We start from the raw sequence: 17,307 nt of genomic DNA on the forward strand, positions 1-17,307 counted from the left end.
TTGGCATCATTGCTTCTTCTTGTTTCACACCATTATTTAAAAAATGTGCTTCTTTATAATGGATTTGAGATGTTCTTAAATCTAATAACTATTTGACTAAACATTTGGATGTCACCAGTTTTATCTCAAAGTGATGTATAATAAGCTGATCTCTGATTGTGTCATCTCAGAAAATAATGACTTTGCTGTGTGTAATTACAGTAACATAGTTGAAGATAAGCTGAATTCCTTTTGGCATAACAGTGTCTGCATCTGTACACTTTACAATTTTGAAGCAGGTACTATAACTATTATGTCTAATATAGGTTACATTAGTGACTATGTTTATATTGATATTTTCGTATTAATATGTCAGGCATCCAGAGACTGGTGTCTCCCTTGGCTATTTTAATTGTAATACTTTGGCCCATTGTATTCAGAGACTTGACCACTACAAGGGCCTGTGCAGTGAGGCCTGCATCTTCAGCATAGCATCTTGGGAAGCAGAGCTGTCAGTTATGGTTCCGCTTCATGTAGTCTCTTCCTTCAAGAGTGTCAGGTTCACAGACTGCACTGCCCAAATAATGGGTTTTCTCTCACAGCTGAGTAACAAAAATACAAAGCAAATGTTCTAAATTCATATTTACAACTCTTTGGAAATAACAGTAATCAAAGTTAGGAGTGACTGGCTGCACGATGAAGCTGGACAAAAAAATCGCACTATCATAGAGATCATTTTTCGTACACTCTTTCCATCAGTTCTAAGTGAAAGTGTTGGAAAAGTCTGAATATTGTGGAACATGCAGTAATGTACTATAGTTTCCCTGTCCCTTGAAAACTTCACACTTTCAAGATGCTGCCACAGAACATGATGTTGAAACTAGGGATGTGTGCCGACCCCCGTGTTTTGGTTTTGGTTCAGGATCTGTATCTCCTTCAAGGTTTTGACTCTGGATTTGGTATTGCAAACCACCCTAAAGTGTTTTGGTTTTGGTTTTGAATCTGGATTTTTTAAATAAAAAATAGATAAAGTTTTTAAAACAGCTAAAATAATGTAATTTATTCAATCCAAAACCTGAAATTCAGATTTAAAATCCGAATTCTGAACCGCAAAAAGATCAGAACCACAACCCGGATTTACCCGGATCTCCTCAGTAGATTAGAACCGCGACTCAGATTTACCTGGATTCACGAAATTCGGGTGGATTCAGATTTCTGGAGAACCAAACCGCACATCTTTAGTTGAAACTAAGCCACCGTGTTCTAAGGGGATGCGGTCAAAATGCAGATGGCCGGGAAGCCGTCTGACTAAATCCCGGCATCTAAATCCTGACACCTGTCTAGATCCCGACGCCGGAATCTAGACAGACGGCTTCCCGAACGAAGGTAAGCCGGGCACTGTTAGTGCTTAACCACAGGGGGAGGGTTAGGTTTAGGCACCCCCACGGGGACTTAGGGTTAGGCACCCCCCTTGGGAGGGTTAGGTTTAGGGTGCGGGGAAAGGGGGTTATGGTTAGGCACCACCAGGGAGAGGTTAGGGTTAGGCACCACCCCGGGAGGGTCTGGTTTAGAGTGCGGGGAGGAGGGGGTAAGATTTAGGCACCCCCAGGGGGGGTTAGAGTTAGGAGCCACCGGGGGGAGGTTAGGGTTAGACACCACTAAGGGAGGGTTAGGGTTAGGGGGGAGAATGGAGGGTTAGGGTACTTACCAGCCCCAGTCAGGATCTTCAGCGTTCGGGCTTGCGGCATCAGTATTAAGACAGATGGTTTCCCGGCTGTTGGCATTTCATACCCAAGAATTGTTAACATTGATGACTATATAAATTGGGCATTATATCTTCATTCCCACAAAATAGGCTCTAAAACAGTGTAGTACACCATCAGTGGCACCTTGGGAGGCTGAAACACTGACCCTGTGTTGACCAGTCATGTGCACCTTCATCTATAGGATTGCATACATTACATTGCATATACATAATGAAAACTATAATGGTCTTCATGATTTTTTTTCTAACACAATAAAATGATGTCTTAGAATTATATCAATTGCTCAAAAATTTTTCATTTTACTAGTTACTGTACTGTATTTCCGCTTCTTTATCTATCTAATTTCAATCCTCTGCTGAAAGCCCCATACTATTATTATTGGTATTCAACACAAGTATAAAGTGTGAGATACAGTCATCAGAACTTCTGTCAAAGTAGCTTTAGGTAGGAAAATAATTATGAATCACTTTTCTCTGAATCTCAAGCAGCTAGACAAACTGTTTTTTGTTTTAATGCAAACAGTGTGATTTTATATGGGCAAAGCAAGTCAACACTATTGGGGTATTGGGGCAGATGTATGAAGCTCTGGGAAGTGATCAAGTGGAACGTGATAAACGACCAACCAATCAGCGCCTAACTGTAATTTTTCAAACACAGCCTGTAACATGACAGTTAGGAGCTGAGGGCCTGATTCAGAGCCGCTCGTAAGCGGCCGCTCGTTCGGTCCGAGTGATGTTCGCAGATGTGTATGGGTCATAATGCGCATGCGCCAACCAGTCATTGCGGTCGGAAATCGTGTGTTCGCAAAATAGCGAGTGCCTGCTAATTTGAGTGACAGGATGAGGCGTTTGTGGGTGGTAACAGGGGGAAGGTGCTTGAAAACGGGGAGTGGAGATCCGAACGCAGGCGTGCCAAACGGTCAAAACGGGCGTTTTAAGGGTGTGCATAATTAACAAAGCAGCGTCATCGGCCACGTCACTTGGTTGTCTCTTAGCCTAAACTGTTCGCATGATTGCGGTAGGAAAATCCAACCACAAGCACTGCGAGCAATTCAGACGCCTTTCGATGTACTTGATTAATCTAATAAATAGCGGAGATGATGTATGATGCGAACAGCCAGGGGGCGTCTTTACAAAATAGCGAGCGCATATTTCGTTCGCTCGCTCAGACACAGAGGCGTCAACAGACCGCAAAGAGCGAGCGCTCTATTAAAATATCCGGCCCCTTTTTCTGAACGAGCGAGCGCAAATAGCATCCGGCTCTGAATCAGGCCCTGAGTCGTTGGTCATGTATCACTTTGCACTTTATCACTTTCCAGAGCTTCATAAATCTTCTCCATTTTGTCCGTTTATTAAAATAATTCTTCATCCCCTTATAAAAGATGGTTCATTTTGAAAAGTATACCAGATCTGATCCATTGAAAATATACATTTTTTTCGAGTGCGATCCTTAGATGAATATTAATTTACCAATTAAGTGAAGTCGCCTTGATCTGTACTGTCGATAGCTAATTTTTTTCTTAAATTTATGACTCTTTCTTTAGGTTGAATGGCTTAAAAATGAAGAACCAATTGACTCTCTGCAGGATGAAAACATCGACACTAGAGCGGATCACAACCTAATCATACGCCACGCTCGTCTATCTGATTCCGGAAACTACACATGTATGGCGTCTAATATTGTCGCTAAAAGGCGGAGCACATCAGCCACAGTGATTGTATATGGTGAGTGCTTCAGCTACATATTCTTACAGTTGGCAATGTTTGTTAGAATTAATTTGTTATTATGGTGTGATACATTTTATGAACACTATTGGGGAGAGATAAAGTGAAGAGAGATAAAGTACAAACTAAAGCTCCTAACTGGTAATTTTCAAACACATACTGTAAAATGACAGTTAGGGGCTGACTGGTTGGTACTTTATCTCTTTTCACTTTATCTCTCTCCAAGCTTTGATAAATCTCCCTCTATAATTTGATTTTGGTTTTCTAGGCTGCAGGGTGCCATTCCAGATGCCCTGAATGCCAAATACAGATGCACTAGTTATGCCCTTGCTTGTTTGTACCTATTGGTTAATAATTGGGCTGATACAGCATGATTTGTGTTTGGCTCCTTTCTGCAGCATTATTGAGGGTACGATTCAAACTACCCCCATCTTTATTTGCAAGTACTCATGCCAACTAGGAGTAACATTAAGAATAAAAAATACAAAACCGTGGTTAACTTGTTGTATCATTGTCTGTAGCTAAAGAGCAGTGATTTCTAGTTTTGAATGCAGATATTAACTTCCTACATCTAGAGAGTGAAACATATCACAGCACATATGTTCTTTGTCTGGCTTGTGGCAGAAAGATGGCTAAGGTCGGAGATGTATTATTAGCTTTGGTATAATCGTCATTCTAGCCATGACATGAAGCTAAAGTCATTCTGTAGATTAAATCTTTCATGTTCCTAAAGAGTTCAGGATCATTTATGTCATAAAGCTGGCTATAGCTGGGGCTTACATCATAAAATTGGCTATAGCTGGCTTGCGTCATAAAACTGGCTATAGCTGGCTCATGTGTTACGTCATGAAGCTGGCGACAGCTGGCTTATGTCGTAAAGCTGGCTATAGCTGGTGCTTACATCATAAAACTGGCTATAGCTGGTGCTTACATCATAAAACTGGCTATAGCTGGCTTACTTCATAAAGCTGGCTATAGCTGGCTCATGTGTTACATCATGAAGCTGGCTACAGCTGGCTTATGTCGTAAAGCTGGCTATACAGTAGCTGGCTTACATCATAAAGCTGGCTATAGCTGGCTTACATCATAAAGCTGGCTATAGCTAGGGCTTACTTCATAAAACTGGCTATAGCTAGGGCTTACATCATAAAGCTGGCTATAGCTAGGGCTTACATCATAAAGCTGGCTATAGCTGGCTTATGTCATAAAGCTGGATATAGCTGGCTTACATCATAAAGTTGGCTATAACTGAGTTATGTCATAAAGCTGGCTCTAGCTAGGGCTTACATCATAAAGCTGGCTTATGACATAGAGCTGGATATAGCTGGCTTACATCATAAGGTTGGCTATAACTGGCTTATGTCATAAAGCTGGCTCTAGCTAGGGCTTACTTCATAAAGCTGGCTATAGCTGGCTTATGTCATAGAGCTGGCTATAGCTGGCTATGTCATAAAGTTGGCTATAGCTGTCTTACATCATAAAGCTGGCTATAGCTGGCTTATGTGTTACATCATGAAGCTGGCTATAGCTGGCTTATGTCATAAAGCTGGCTATAGCTAGGGCTTACTTCATAAGCTGGCTATAGCTGGCTTACATCATAAAGCTGGCTATAGCTGGCTTACATAATAAAGTTAGCTATAACTGGCTTACATCATACAGCTGGCTATAGTTGTCTTACGTCATAAAGTTGGCTATAACTGGCTTACATCATAAAGCAAGCTATAGCTGGCTTACATAATAAAGTTGGCTATAACTGGCTTACATCATACAGCTGGCTATAGTTGTCGTACGTCATAAAGTTGGCTATAACTGGCTTATGTCATAAAGCTGGCTATAGCTAGGGCTTACATCATAAAGCTGGCTATAGCTAGGGCTTACATCATAAAGTTGGCTTTAGCCGGGGCTTATGTCATAAAGCTGGCTATAGCTGGCCTACGTCATAATGCTGGCTATAGCTGGGACTTACATCATAAAACTGTCTTAAGCTAGGGCTTATGTCATAAAGCTGGCTTTAACTGGCTTATGTCATAAAGCTGGCTTTAACTGGGTTTTGTCATAAAGCTGGCTATAGCTGGCTTACGTCATAATGCTGGCTATAGCTAGGGCTTACGTCATAAAGCTGGCTATAACTGGCTTATGTCATAAAGCTGGCTATAACTGGCTTACATCATAAAGCTGGCTATAGCTGGCTTATGTGTTACATCATGAAGCTGGCTATAGCTGGCTTATGTCATAAAGCTGGCTATAGCTGGCTTATGTGTTACATCATGAAGCTGGCTATAACTGGCTTATGTCATAAAGCTGGCTCTAGCTAGGGCTTACATCATAAAGCTGGCTATAGCTGGCTTATGACATAGAGCTGGATATAGCTGGCTTACATCATAAAGTTGGCTATAACTGGCTTATGTCATAAAGCTAGCACTAGCTAGGGCTTACGTCATAAAGCTGGCTATAGCTGGCTTATGTCATAGAGCTGGCTATAGCTGGCTTATGTCATAAAGTTGGCTATAGCTGTCTTAAATCATAAAGCTGGCTATAGCTGGCTTATGTGTTACATCATGAAGCTGGCTATAGCTGGCTTATGTCATAAAGCTGGCTATAGCTAGGGCTTACTTCATAAGCTGCGTATAGCTGGCTTACATCATAAAGCTGGCTATAGCTGGCTTACATAATAAAGTTGGCTTTAACTGGCTCACATCATACAGCTGGCTATAGTTGTCTTACGTCATAAAGTTGGCTATAACTGGCTTATGTCATAACGCTGGGTATAGCTAGGGCTTACATCATAAAGCTGGCTATAGCTAGGGCTTACATCATAAAGCTGGCTTTAGCCGGGGCTTATGTCATAAAGCTGGCTATAGCTGGCCTACGTCATAAAGCTGGCTATAGCTGGGACTTACATCATAAAACTGTCTTTAGCTAGGGCTTATATCATAAAGCTGGCTTTAACTGGCTTATGTCATAAAGCTGGCTTTAACTGGCTTACGTCATAATGCTGGCTATAGCTAGGGCTTACGTCATAAAACTGGCTATAGCTAGGGCTTACGTCATAAAGCTGTCTATAACTGGCTTATGTCATAGAGCTGGCTGTAGCTGGCCTATGTCATAAAACTGGCTATAGCTGGCCTACGTTATAAAGCTGGCTATAGCTAGCTTACGTCATAAAGCTGGCTATAGCTAGGGCTTACATCACAATGCTGGCTTTAGCTAGGGCTTACATCATTAAGCTGGCTATAGGATGAGGCTGACTTCAAGTTCTTACCAAAGAAAATTGGAAGAGCCATTAAAAGCCAATATGGTCAGGTATATCCACCTATTTTTTCATACCTTCCAATCGAGTGGAGTGGAGATTGGGCCAGTGGTGGGGACAAACCAGTGCGAGCAGTATTTATTTTTTACCATTTATATATATAACTCATATTCACATCAGTCCCTGCCCCAATGGAGCTTACATTCTATATTCCCTGCCAACTAACCTGCCAGTATATTTTTGGAGTATGGGATGAAACCAGAGTAGAAAGAGGAAACCCACGCAAGCACAGGTAGAATATACAAACTCCACACAGTAAGGGCCGTGGTGGGAGTTGAACCCACAACCTCAGTGCTGTAAGGCAGCAATGCTAACTATTACGCCATCCGTGCTGCCCAGTATAGGTGCGGGTAGGGTAAGCGCTAATATAGAAGTGGGTTTTCAGATTTGTTTGGCCATGTGCTCGTTATACTTCCCCTTTAACGCAGGCACTGCTGTCAATGAACCGCTGTGACTTGCAGGTTGGGAATTAGCCACGGAACAAGAAGTAAAATACTGTTATTCTATTAATTACTACAATTACCAGAATGTTATGCATGATGCTTGCTTGTAATAGAAACCAGCATGCGGTGGAGAGATCCAAAAATACATGAACCACAATTCCATATGATCAATATTATTTACACTGTATTCCACTGTGCGAAGCCTTGAGAGACTGCGGCACTCACATGCACGACCCTCTCACCTTTCAGCAGCCAGAGCTCAGCTGTGTCTGCCCAACACTAGTGTTTGTACCTGTCATGCATAGCAGAGCTGGTGTGCCTGCGTCACTCTAAGTATCAGCAGCACGCAGAGCAGTCCAGGGTGGTCTGTATCACGCATGCGTCATTCTTCACAATTACACCTCTGCTCATTTTATATTTGAAGGAAACTGTCAATCATCTCCACACTGCATATTTTGCTTCACAGACCAATTTCAACAATTCAGTCTTACCTTTCATATTTAAATCAGGAAGGTAATTGGTGAGAATATGTGAGATTCAGTACATTTCCTGAAGCAACTTACTTGTCGTATTCATAATTGTTTTTTTTAACTTAAATTATTCTCCATTTTTGGCTGCATGTTGTTGCACCAATACCCTGGAGTACATACACAGTATCACAAAAGTTACACAAGAATTGAGGTAATTATTTTGTCACCCTGAAGTTCACACTCTATACATTGTATTATCACTTATTGTCTTACATCTGTTTGCCTAGAGGAATATACTGTAGTTGCTCAAGAGGTAACATGATTCTTTGCAGCACCATTAACTCGATAATGTCCCAACTGTGGAATACTCAGAGATGCTATCAGGGTGATTTATTAATAACACAATACATGCAGAGTAACTCGCAACAATTGATTAGTAATGTCTGACTGGTTGCTATGAGTTACTGTACATTTATTAGTAAGTGATAGGGTACTGGTCCTCTATGACTATATTGGGTTCAATCACCATATATATACAATATGTACCCTAACTCAATGAATTCAGAGTTAGCCTTTGATTTTCTTTAGGAAACTTTGGATACAAAGGTCAATAAACTCATGTCCACCTATATAGATAAGCGTGTAAAGAGTCTATGTACTAAGCCTTGGAGAGAGATAAAGTGGATGGAGATAAGTGCCAACCAATCTGCTCCTAGCTGTCATTTTTCAAACATAGGCTGTAAGGTGACAGGAGCTGATTGGTTGGTACTTTATCTCCATCCACTTTATCTCTCTGCAAGGCTTAGGGCCTGATTCAGCAAAGAACGCAGTTACTAATACGCACGTAATCGTCCGATTGTTGCATATTGTGCATGAGTATGCATCACAGTGCGCGGACTAGCTATTGCGAATTGGGCTGCGATCACAGCGGTTACGCAGACCCATCGTAGAGTGATTGACATGAAATGCCATTTGTGGGTGGTAATGGGGGGGCGGTCGGCCGATCGCAGGCGTGCCAGTGCGTTTGAACGCCGTTGCAGGGGAATACATAAATTATCCACTGCGATGCCCTACCTATCTCACATGCTATCTCATAGCGTGTATGGAAGTTAGCAATTTCTGAGTAAGGTCAGGGCTTGTGGAAGTGTGCGTGAGGCTGCAATGGTACTCTATTGTACCAATGGTTTCGCAGTCGTGCCAAACATTACGGATGTGTGTAAGATAAAGTGGGCGTCCTTATGTTGTGCTGATATTGCATTGTGATCGCAATGGATTAGCATACTATCGCAGTGAGATTGTATGCGTAATCGCTATTATTCCCATTCGAGTACTCCACAAAAATTACAACCAACATAATAGCATAATATGGTCAATGAATATAGATGATAAAATCTAGTAGATGAGTTAAAAGAGCCTACACTCTAGAAACCCATTTACACTATCAGAATACCCTGAAGGTAGACAGGTTCTTTAGACATGAAGGATAATTCAGCTTGTTCCTTAGGATGTCCTGCAGTATTGAGCTGCTAACCTCGGAATTCCCGACAGGTCACCACTGTCAGTCAGCGCTCAGTATGCTGTAAGCTCGGAGCCGTGAAAGACCGAATGAAAAGTTCAGTGGCTGAAACTATTGATTGCAGCTGAAATATGTGTTTCTTGTAGCAGAAATGTCAGGATACTCGTGTGGAAAAGAGCTGTCAAGGAAAATGGGAAGTTGGAGAATCTGACTGACTACTTGCGTGGTAAAAGCCATCAAAAGAGGATATTTCTCTGTAATATTGCTTTGTGATAATCCCTTTCTACAACCTGATGAGGCTACAACTTTATGGTCTAGAGTAGTAAACAATTAACTTAATAGGGTTTTAGTCTTACAGATGTGTCCACATACACCAATCCTCAAATCGCACTAGATTTTGAGACTGAACTGTGCCATGCAGCCAGCACCATAGTTGTGCATCACTAATGCAACAAAAGTACAATGCATAAGTATTCTGGACACTGGCTCTGGCACTGCATGCAGCAACTGTGTGCCACTCATTCATTGGGGCGAAAATGCTAATCCTAACTGCCCAGTACCCTATAATTGACTTTAAATGCAGCTACAATGTGACAGAGGTAAAGTGTCAAAGTCAAGCCATGCATCTCATGCCATGATACTGTTTGAAGACACATCTGTATAAATAAAGCCACTACAAACATTTAGGGCCTGATTCAGAGCCACTCGTAAGCGGCAGCTCGTTCGCTCCGAGCGATGTTTGCCCAACTGCGCATGCGTACGGATCGTTATACGCATGCGCGAACCAGTCAGTGCGGCCGAAATTCATGTGCTCGCAAATTAGCGAATGCCTGCTAATTTGAGTGACAGGATGAGGCGTATGTGGGTGGTAACAGGGGAAGGTGCTTGAAAACGGGGAGTGGAGATCCAATCGCAGGCGTGCTTAAAGGTTAAAACGGGCGTTTTATGGGTATGCATATTTAAAACAGCAGCGTCATTGACCACGTCACTGGGTTTTTTTTAAGCCAGAACTGCTCGCAAAATTGTGGTAGCAAAAACCAACCACAAGAATAGCGAGCAGCTCATACCCTGGTCGATGTACTCGATTAATCTAATAAATAGCGGACATGACGTAGGATGCGAGCGGCCAGGGGGCGTAGTTTCCCAAAAAACGACCGCAAGTTTTGTTCGCTTGTTCAGACCTAGAGGCGTGAACAGACCGCAAACAGCAAACGGTTCATTTGAATAGCTACCCCTATTTTCAGGACGAGCGAGCTCTAATTGCGTCCGGCTCTGAATCAGGCCCTTAGTTCTTAGCAGGGGCATCTTAAGAGAGGAGGGGGCCCGTGTGCACTCCCCGTGTGGGGCCCCCTCCTCTCTTCCCGGTGGCCGGCAGCCGACTTACGCGGCTGTCCAGCCACCGGAGCATTAGTAGACTCCGGGCACTAGAGTGTGCCCGGAGACTTCTGCACATGTGCAGAACATCGGAAAAATGGCCATTTTCCGGTGTTCTGAGCAGTGCTGTCACCCGCTGCGGGACCACGGACAGGTAAGTTTAAAATAATATGGGTGCAGGGTGTGCGGTGCGGGGCCCCCCTGGACCCTGGGGCCAGTGTGCCCCGCACACACTGCACCCATTATAGATACGCCACTGGTTCTTATAGCCTTTCATTGCATACCTATAAACACAAATATGTTGCTTACACTCAGTGGTGACTTGTTTAGACTTAAGCTGGGTACACACTAGAAGACTTCTCGGATGATATGGCGAATTTGACCAACTTATTGTCTGGATCGTCTGGATCATGCGCGCTTCCACATGGCAACATCAGTTTTGTTCCATCGGCCGTGCATGCATGGCAGATGGAGCGACACAGCTGCCGATGCCAGGAAGGTGAATGGTGCAAGTGAACAATATATCGAGTGGTTGGAAACCAGATTGTGCAGTGTGTACAGACCGCCTGATATATAGGGCCGTCGCATCTGCCATCGATGGGCACACACATCGTCTAGTGTGTATCCAGTTTAAAGACTACAGGGGAAGATTTATCACACCTTTTAAAGAGGTCAATTGGAGGTGTCGCCCATAACAACCAATTAGATTGTAGCTATCATTTACCTTGTACAATCATAGGCAAACGCATGGGGGGTTTCCATCTGCCTGGAAACCCCCACCCTAGCACATACAGTGACCACAGTAGAAATAGTAATATAACAGAATTTTACTAGTGCTACATGTTCTTCTGAGTATCACAAATGAAATAATTTCCACCTGTGGATCCTTTAACACGTATCAGCCAGTAATAAATAACCTGTGCACCAACTAGGAGATCTGGAAAACATGTACTGCTATAGAGCCCAATATGTACATATATCCAGGCAGTGCTAGGTTCTTCTGCTGCTCCTCCAGGCTCCCGGACTTGCTCCAATGCTCTGGAATGGTGCTCACATCTAAAATAAAAACATTCAGGCAGGATGGCCCTACTGCTGCATCAAATGACTTATTGTGGTCCTGTATATTCTGGAATTATGACACAAAATACACATTGTATGACGCATATTAAATCTGGATAAGTACTAATTCTGCCCTCTTCATGGACTGGCCACACTCGCTCTAAAATCAAGCATTTGGAAACCCCCCTATAGAAATCCTGCGTTTGCCACTGACATTGATATCTAGAATTTGGTTTCTATAGGCAACACCTTGACTTACCCTCTTTAGAAGATTTGATAAATCTCCCACTGTATGAGAATTCGGCTAGATGACTTTTCTATTAAGCAGTGACATCACTGAGGTACTTCAGGCACCAGTTATGTCCCTGGGTCCTTATAAATGCACAGGCTAATTTCCCCTATAACATGGTCGCTTCCAATGTATACAAGCCACAAACACACATTTAATGATGTTCTTGTGCTAATGGGATTGCTGAGGTAGATATTACACATATGTTTCTTTTCTCATTCTCAGTGAACGGAGGGTGGTCGTCCTGGTTAGAGTGGTCAGCATGTAGTGTAAACTGTGGTCGCGGAGTGCAGAAACGCTCAAGGACCTGCACCAACCCAACACCTCTCAACGGCGGGACCTTCTGTGTAGGGTCATCCATGCAAAAAATCAGCTGCACAGTACAGTGCCCTGGTGAGTCGTACATCCTAAACCCCTGACTGTCCAGTGTCTGCAGTAATACTATGCTTATTATCATCAGTCCTATTTCATCTCAGCTCGGTAGATATGCAAATCTGTCACCTAGACCCCCATTTCTGAAACAGACCACAGTATTGTAAATAATTAATGCCGATGCTGACTCCAGCATGTTTGTAGAATAGCAATGTTATTTCCATGTAAGCAATATTATTTTCATCTGACTGAAAGGCCTTGAGTTTCAATTATTCTTCAATGCCTAATATGCACTTTAAGAAAAATTGCGAAATAGCTAAAATTCATTACACAAACAACAAATACAGTAGATTGCTTTCCAGTATGTTCAAAGCACAATAGAGAAGATGTTTCTCCTCTCGCCATTGTCCCTAGAACAGCTGCCTTTCAGGGACACCTTTACAAACTGAGACATTAGCAGCGCATTAGCATAGTGTTAGTAGTGAATGTTATAGAAAGTCACCATCATTACTATTAACTGCAACCTTAACTACTTCAACAACGTAGCTTGCATGTTGCATATTGAAGATTAAAAAGGAAAAAAGCTGACAGTTGAAGTGATGATACAATAAATTGTAAGGTTTACCAAATCTGGTCTGTGCCTGGGATGTAAGGTTTGCCATGCAAAACACGCGACCACACCAGGCACTGGTTAAATACGTAGGCCCCCATTTAGTAACGAATTTTATCACCAAAACGAGTGATAAATTCACTTTGTATGATAAATGGAGCTCCAGCCAATCAGCTCCTAACTGTCAACTGTTAGAAAAATGACAGTTGGGAGCTGATTGTCTGGAGCTCTATTTATTATACACAGTGACATTTATCACTCGTTTTGGTGATAAAACTCGTTAGTAAATGAGGCTTGTAATCTGAAATTAAAACTATGGGCCTGATTCAGTAGTGTACGCAAATGCAACTAAGTACGCAGATCGAATGATTGTTAGCCACTGTACATGTACATGCATATAAACTGCACTACACGTGCACAGAGGAAACTATCGCAGAGTGAGTGACAGGCTGTGAGCATGGTGGTGACGGGGGAGTGGTAGGAAAAAAGCAGGTTTGTCTATCCGTTTGAATGCCGTTGCTTGGGCGTGCATAAATTAGCCACTGCGATTGCATACGCAGCTTGAGAGCCCATTGCGTGTGCAGAGACTTGCAGTGTCAGTTGCAGGTCAGACCTGGTGTAAATGTTGCGTGAGTAGCCGATTGTCGATGGTACCGATGTTTACACAGAAAAGCGACAGTGCATATTTCTTTCTTATTGCAGCGTAAGATTTATCTACTTTATATTTAGCATGGAGTGTTTGCACAGCACTTACTGTAGGAGTAGGATAATTAATTGACAGATTCGGAGTTAAACTCTAAAGGTGCATACACACATAACGATTTTTTGAACGATTATCGTTAAACGATATCGTTTAACGATAATCGTTCAAAAAATCGTTGTGTGTGTATGCATTAGGGCTAAGCCAAGTTAAAATAATAATACCCAGAGCCAGTCTCTCTGGTTGCTGGCTGGCCGCATGAGAGTGAGTGACTGGCAGTGCCGCAGCAGCTGTAGTCTGTAGACAGTGATTGAATCACAGCACTCTCACTTTGGAGTGGGTCTGAAAATGGTTCCTTCCAGACCAACGCAGAGGAGTGCCTGCGCGCAATGGATGGTGAGAAGACGCCGGTCGCTGTTGATAAGTGTAGCTGGCCTGGACACTGTAACTTACGCAGCTATTAGGTGCCTGTGGTTCGCCTTTCCCAGGAATTCACTGCAAGACATTACTGCATCCTGACAAATGTTTTCAGGACACTGGGGCCGCATTGCCAATTTTTGTATGATCCCCGAAATTCCTGGATGTATAACATCCCTAATTGCAAGCTGCAAGTGGTATTAACTTCCAACCTGATGAATCCCTTTAATGAGACCTGACTAAAATGTATAAATAAATTAAATAAAAATGTTCACTTTCATTCAGACTTTCATTCTACTAGTGACCTATCTAGGATAATAGAAATAGTATTCAATTTAAAATGTTGCTTCCTCTGAGATCTACAATGACTTTATGAAGCTTCCTTTGTTTGGAAATATACTAAAGTATACCACCTCTTTGCAGCCATGTACTATATGTGTGAGAGAGAAGAACCTGCACACCATACAATCAGTAATATGCTATGTAGGGCTCAGGCAGAGCTCCAGGACACATCTTTAATGCAAATCAGCACTTTTGTTAATGTTGGAATGGAAGGCAGTCATATATGCAGAACGATACATAAAATACAGTGTCTTGCAACCTCTAAATAGAGTCAGGTTACTGTGAATTTCTCCTTTCCTATAGCCGAATTCCCATATTGTTCTTACCACAATATCTGTCCATGCTGAAGAGCTGAACAATCCGTATATTAAATACTCTATATGATCTATTAAGGGGCCTATCCATAAACTCCCCATTGCCTGATGAGTAGTCTCTCCAAACAGTGCAGGGTAAATCATCAACCATAGTCATAATGAAATAATGACACAGAGACTTATATAAGGGGAAAGGAAGGTCAGCTTTATTTAATTTTAAACTAATTAATCTATTTAATGTATAACTGAACTACTGTAACTAATAGAATAAGAAAGAAAGACAGACAAAGTATGGTGGCGCAGAAAGAATGGCCCCACAATGCAAGATCACCAACTGCATACTCACATCCATCTTCTAAATGGGAGGCGAGCAGCCATCCCATTACCACGCCCAAGGTATCCACCTCCCACCCCAATGACACGACGTGAGGCTCACCTGGTTAGGTGGTTGCCGCTGACCCCAGTAGGGTAAAATCAGCCTAAGCCATGTATTGGAAGGGAGAGCACCTCAAGCTCCAAAGACAGATGGCGACTGCAACCGTTCTTTCCCGCCACAAGAAAAGCTGACACCAAACAACTCAATGAATAAGGGAGGGAGGGCGGGAAACAGCCGACCAGAGAAATTTCTATAAAATGGCTGCCAAGCAGCAACTCTGAAATAGCACTGACCCACCCCCTGCCAATCCTATAGGCTAACCAAACCTATCCCCACCCCACAACACTACCTCACTAAACAACTAGCCCCTTCTTGTCCAGAGGCCGATACCCAAACGCTCAGGTGTTTACTTTAACTCCTTGCATATGAAATGCACTCCATCCTAATTAGCAGATCTTTCTGAAAGACAAAAGATTTATCCTGGGGCTGCTGTGACAGATATCTGTCATGTACATGACAGATTTTTGCAAACGACGAACGACAAACGATATTGCATGACATCATTCTGGGAGTGGATGTTTTTTTATGTTTCTATTCATTTTCATTAAAAATCCGTTTGTCTTTCGTCGTTTACCGCGACAGATATTTCTAATATCTGTCAGCGATAAACGATAATTGACCAACATGTTGGAGAGACAAAAGATCCAATTTGTCGGCCGCGAGAGTGCGCATTTTTATCGTTCACAGCCTATCCATTAGCAGATAAATTGAACGACTGAACGATAAATTGTTCATCATTCAAATTTATCTGCTAATGGATAGGCCCCTTTAGTATCCTATTACTTTATTTTTCCTTTTCTTCCTTAACAGTAAAATTCCTGTTTGTTGTTTATGCATAGCACTCTGTACATTTATTCCTCTGAGAATAATGCCGCATATTATAAATGTGTTTTTATTTTCTGAGACATCTTGTTATGAATTTGTCATTTTGCTATGGAAAAGAACCTGGTAATGCAAAATTCTTATCTGTTCCTGCTGCTAAGCCTTTAAGACATTTAGCTTTCTTTTATTGTAATGAAGTGTGTAAAGCATTCATCAAACACAATGTTTTCTTATTTTAAATCGAAATTCTTGGTTATTGTGTTCAGGGCTTTTTTCTCTAGAGGAGGGAAGATCGATTTGGCTGGTTATAAAATGCGACCAAATTTCAGTGATTCACAAAATGTGAGCCAATCAGTAAAATGATTCCTCATCCGAAATTAAAGATTAGCTTGCTATTAAATCAGGCCAATCACAGAGCATGGAACATAAAAAGATCAATCAGCACGGTTTAAACAAACGTCACATGTCCAAACAATTAACAAATTAAGCTTGGCTGATGTGGTCGTATCTTATGTGGTCATTATCAGATTGCCCAGAGCGGCTGTTGGAAGGCAATCTTCCATCAGCCACCAGCCTAAGCACTCCCTTCCGGACCCTCTTCTCCATAGTGTCCCTCCACCCAGTCTACTCCTCACAGCCCATGTATAGAAGCCAGTGCTCAGGGGCGATAGGGCATCTAAGGCTCCCCACACATATAAAACACATATGGGCATATTCAATTAGGTGCGAAAACCCCCGCTGCCAAGGTTTTCGCCGTCATCGCTGGATTTCAATGCGGAAAAGTATCGCGCTCGCCCCCGCTTATCCCCATATTCAATTAGAAATCGGTGAAAACGGGACCCGGCGAAATGCAAACAAGCGAAAAGTACTGTCAGATTTGGGGAAATCAGCCTGACACCCCCCAAAAGATGCACTGACATTGGGGATCACTATAGATACCCCCGAATAGCCCTGCTGAAGGTATTTGGGGAACTTAAATAGTCTCAATAGGTGCTATTTTGCGTCTTTGCATAAGTGGTGAAGAATAGCATTTAGCAGGTTTTTTTGTTTTTTAGAAAATAAGTAGTTCCAGCACGTTTGGGGTACCTGAAAATGGGTGCAAGCATATTTTAAAGTTGCTAAAGTGAAGTTTTAAAAATAGTGAAAAATCCACCTTCCCAATCAAAAAAACACCTGGGTCATATTTGGGAGACCCCCTGGAGTCTATTTCGCTAGTTTTTCATTTTGTCCCCCAACTTTGGACTTTTTCGCCTCCAAAATGAAAGTACTTTTTTGGGGTGATCTAAAGTCTTTTTTAAAATAAAATTGATGCAGTTTACCTTTGGGGGACTGTTCCAAGGCTGTAGGGGGGGATCCTGCAACTT

The 17,307-nt window shown here is 42.4% G+C and overlaps 1 protein-coding gene across 2 annotated transcripts in view; it reads left to right on the forward strand.

Annotated features, from left to right (window-relative positions):
* Nucleotides 1–17,307, forward strand: part of UNC5D (unc-5 netrin receptor D) — a 629,552-nt gene that overhangs the window by 430,182 nt on the left and 182,063 nt on the right. For both annotated transcript variants that reach the window (XM_088453040.1, XM_088453041.1), the window contains 2 exons: nucleotides 3,289–3,469; nucleotides 12,156–12,323. In XM_088453040.1, coding sequence (XP_088309166.1) covers nucleotides 3,289–3,469; nucleotides 12,156–12,323 — 349 coding nt within the window. The remainder of the gene's footprint in view (nucleotides 1–3,288; nucleotides 3,470–12,155; nucleotides 12,324–17,307) is intronic.

Source organism: Taudactylus pleione, unplaced genomic scaffold, assembly GCF_031769625.1.
Source record: "Taudactylus pleione unplaced genomic scaffold, aTauple2 ptg000567l, whole genome shotgun sequence".
In the NCBI taxonomy this organism is placed as follows: Eukaryota; Metazoa; Chordata; class Amphibia; order Anura; family Myobatrachidae; genus Taudactylus; species Taudactylus pleione.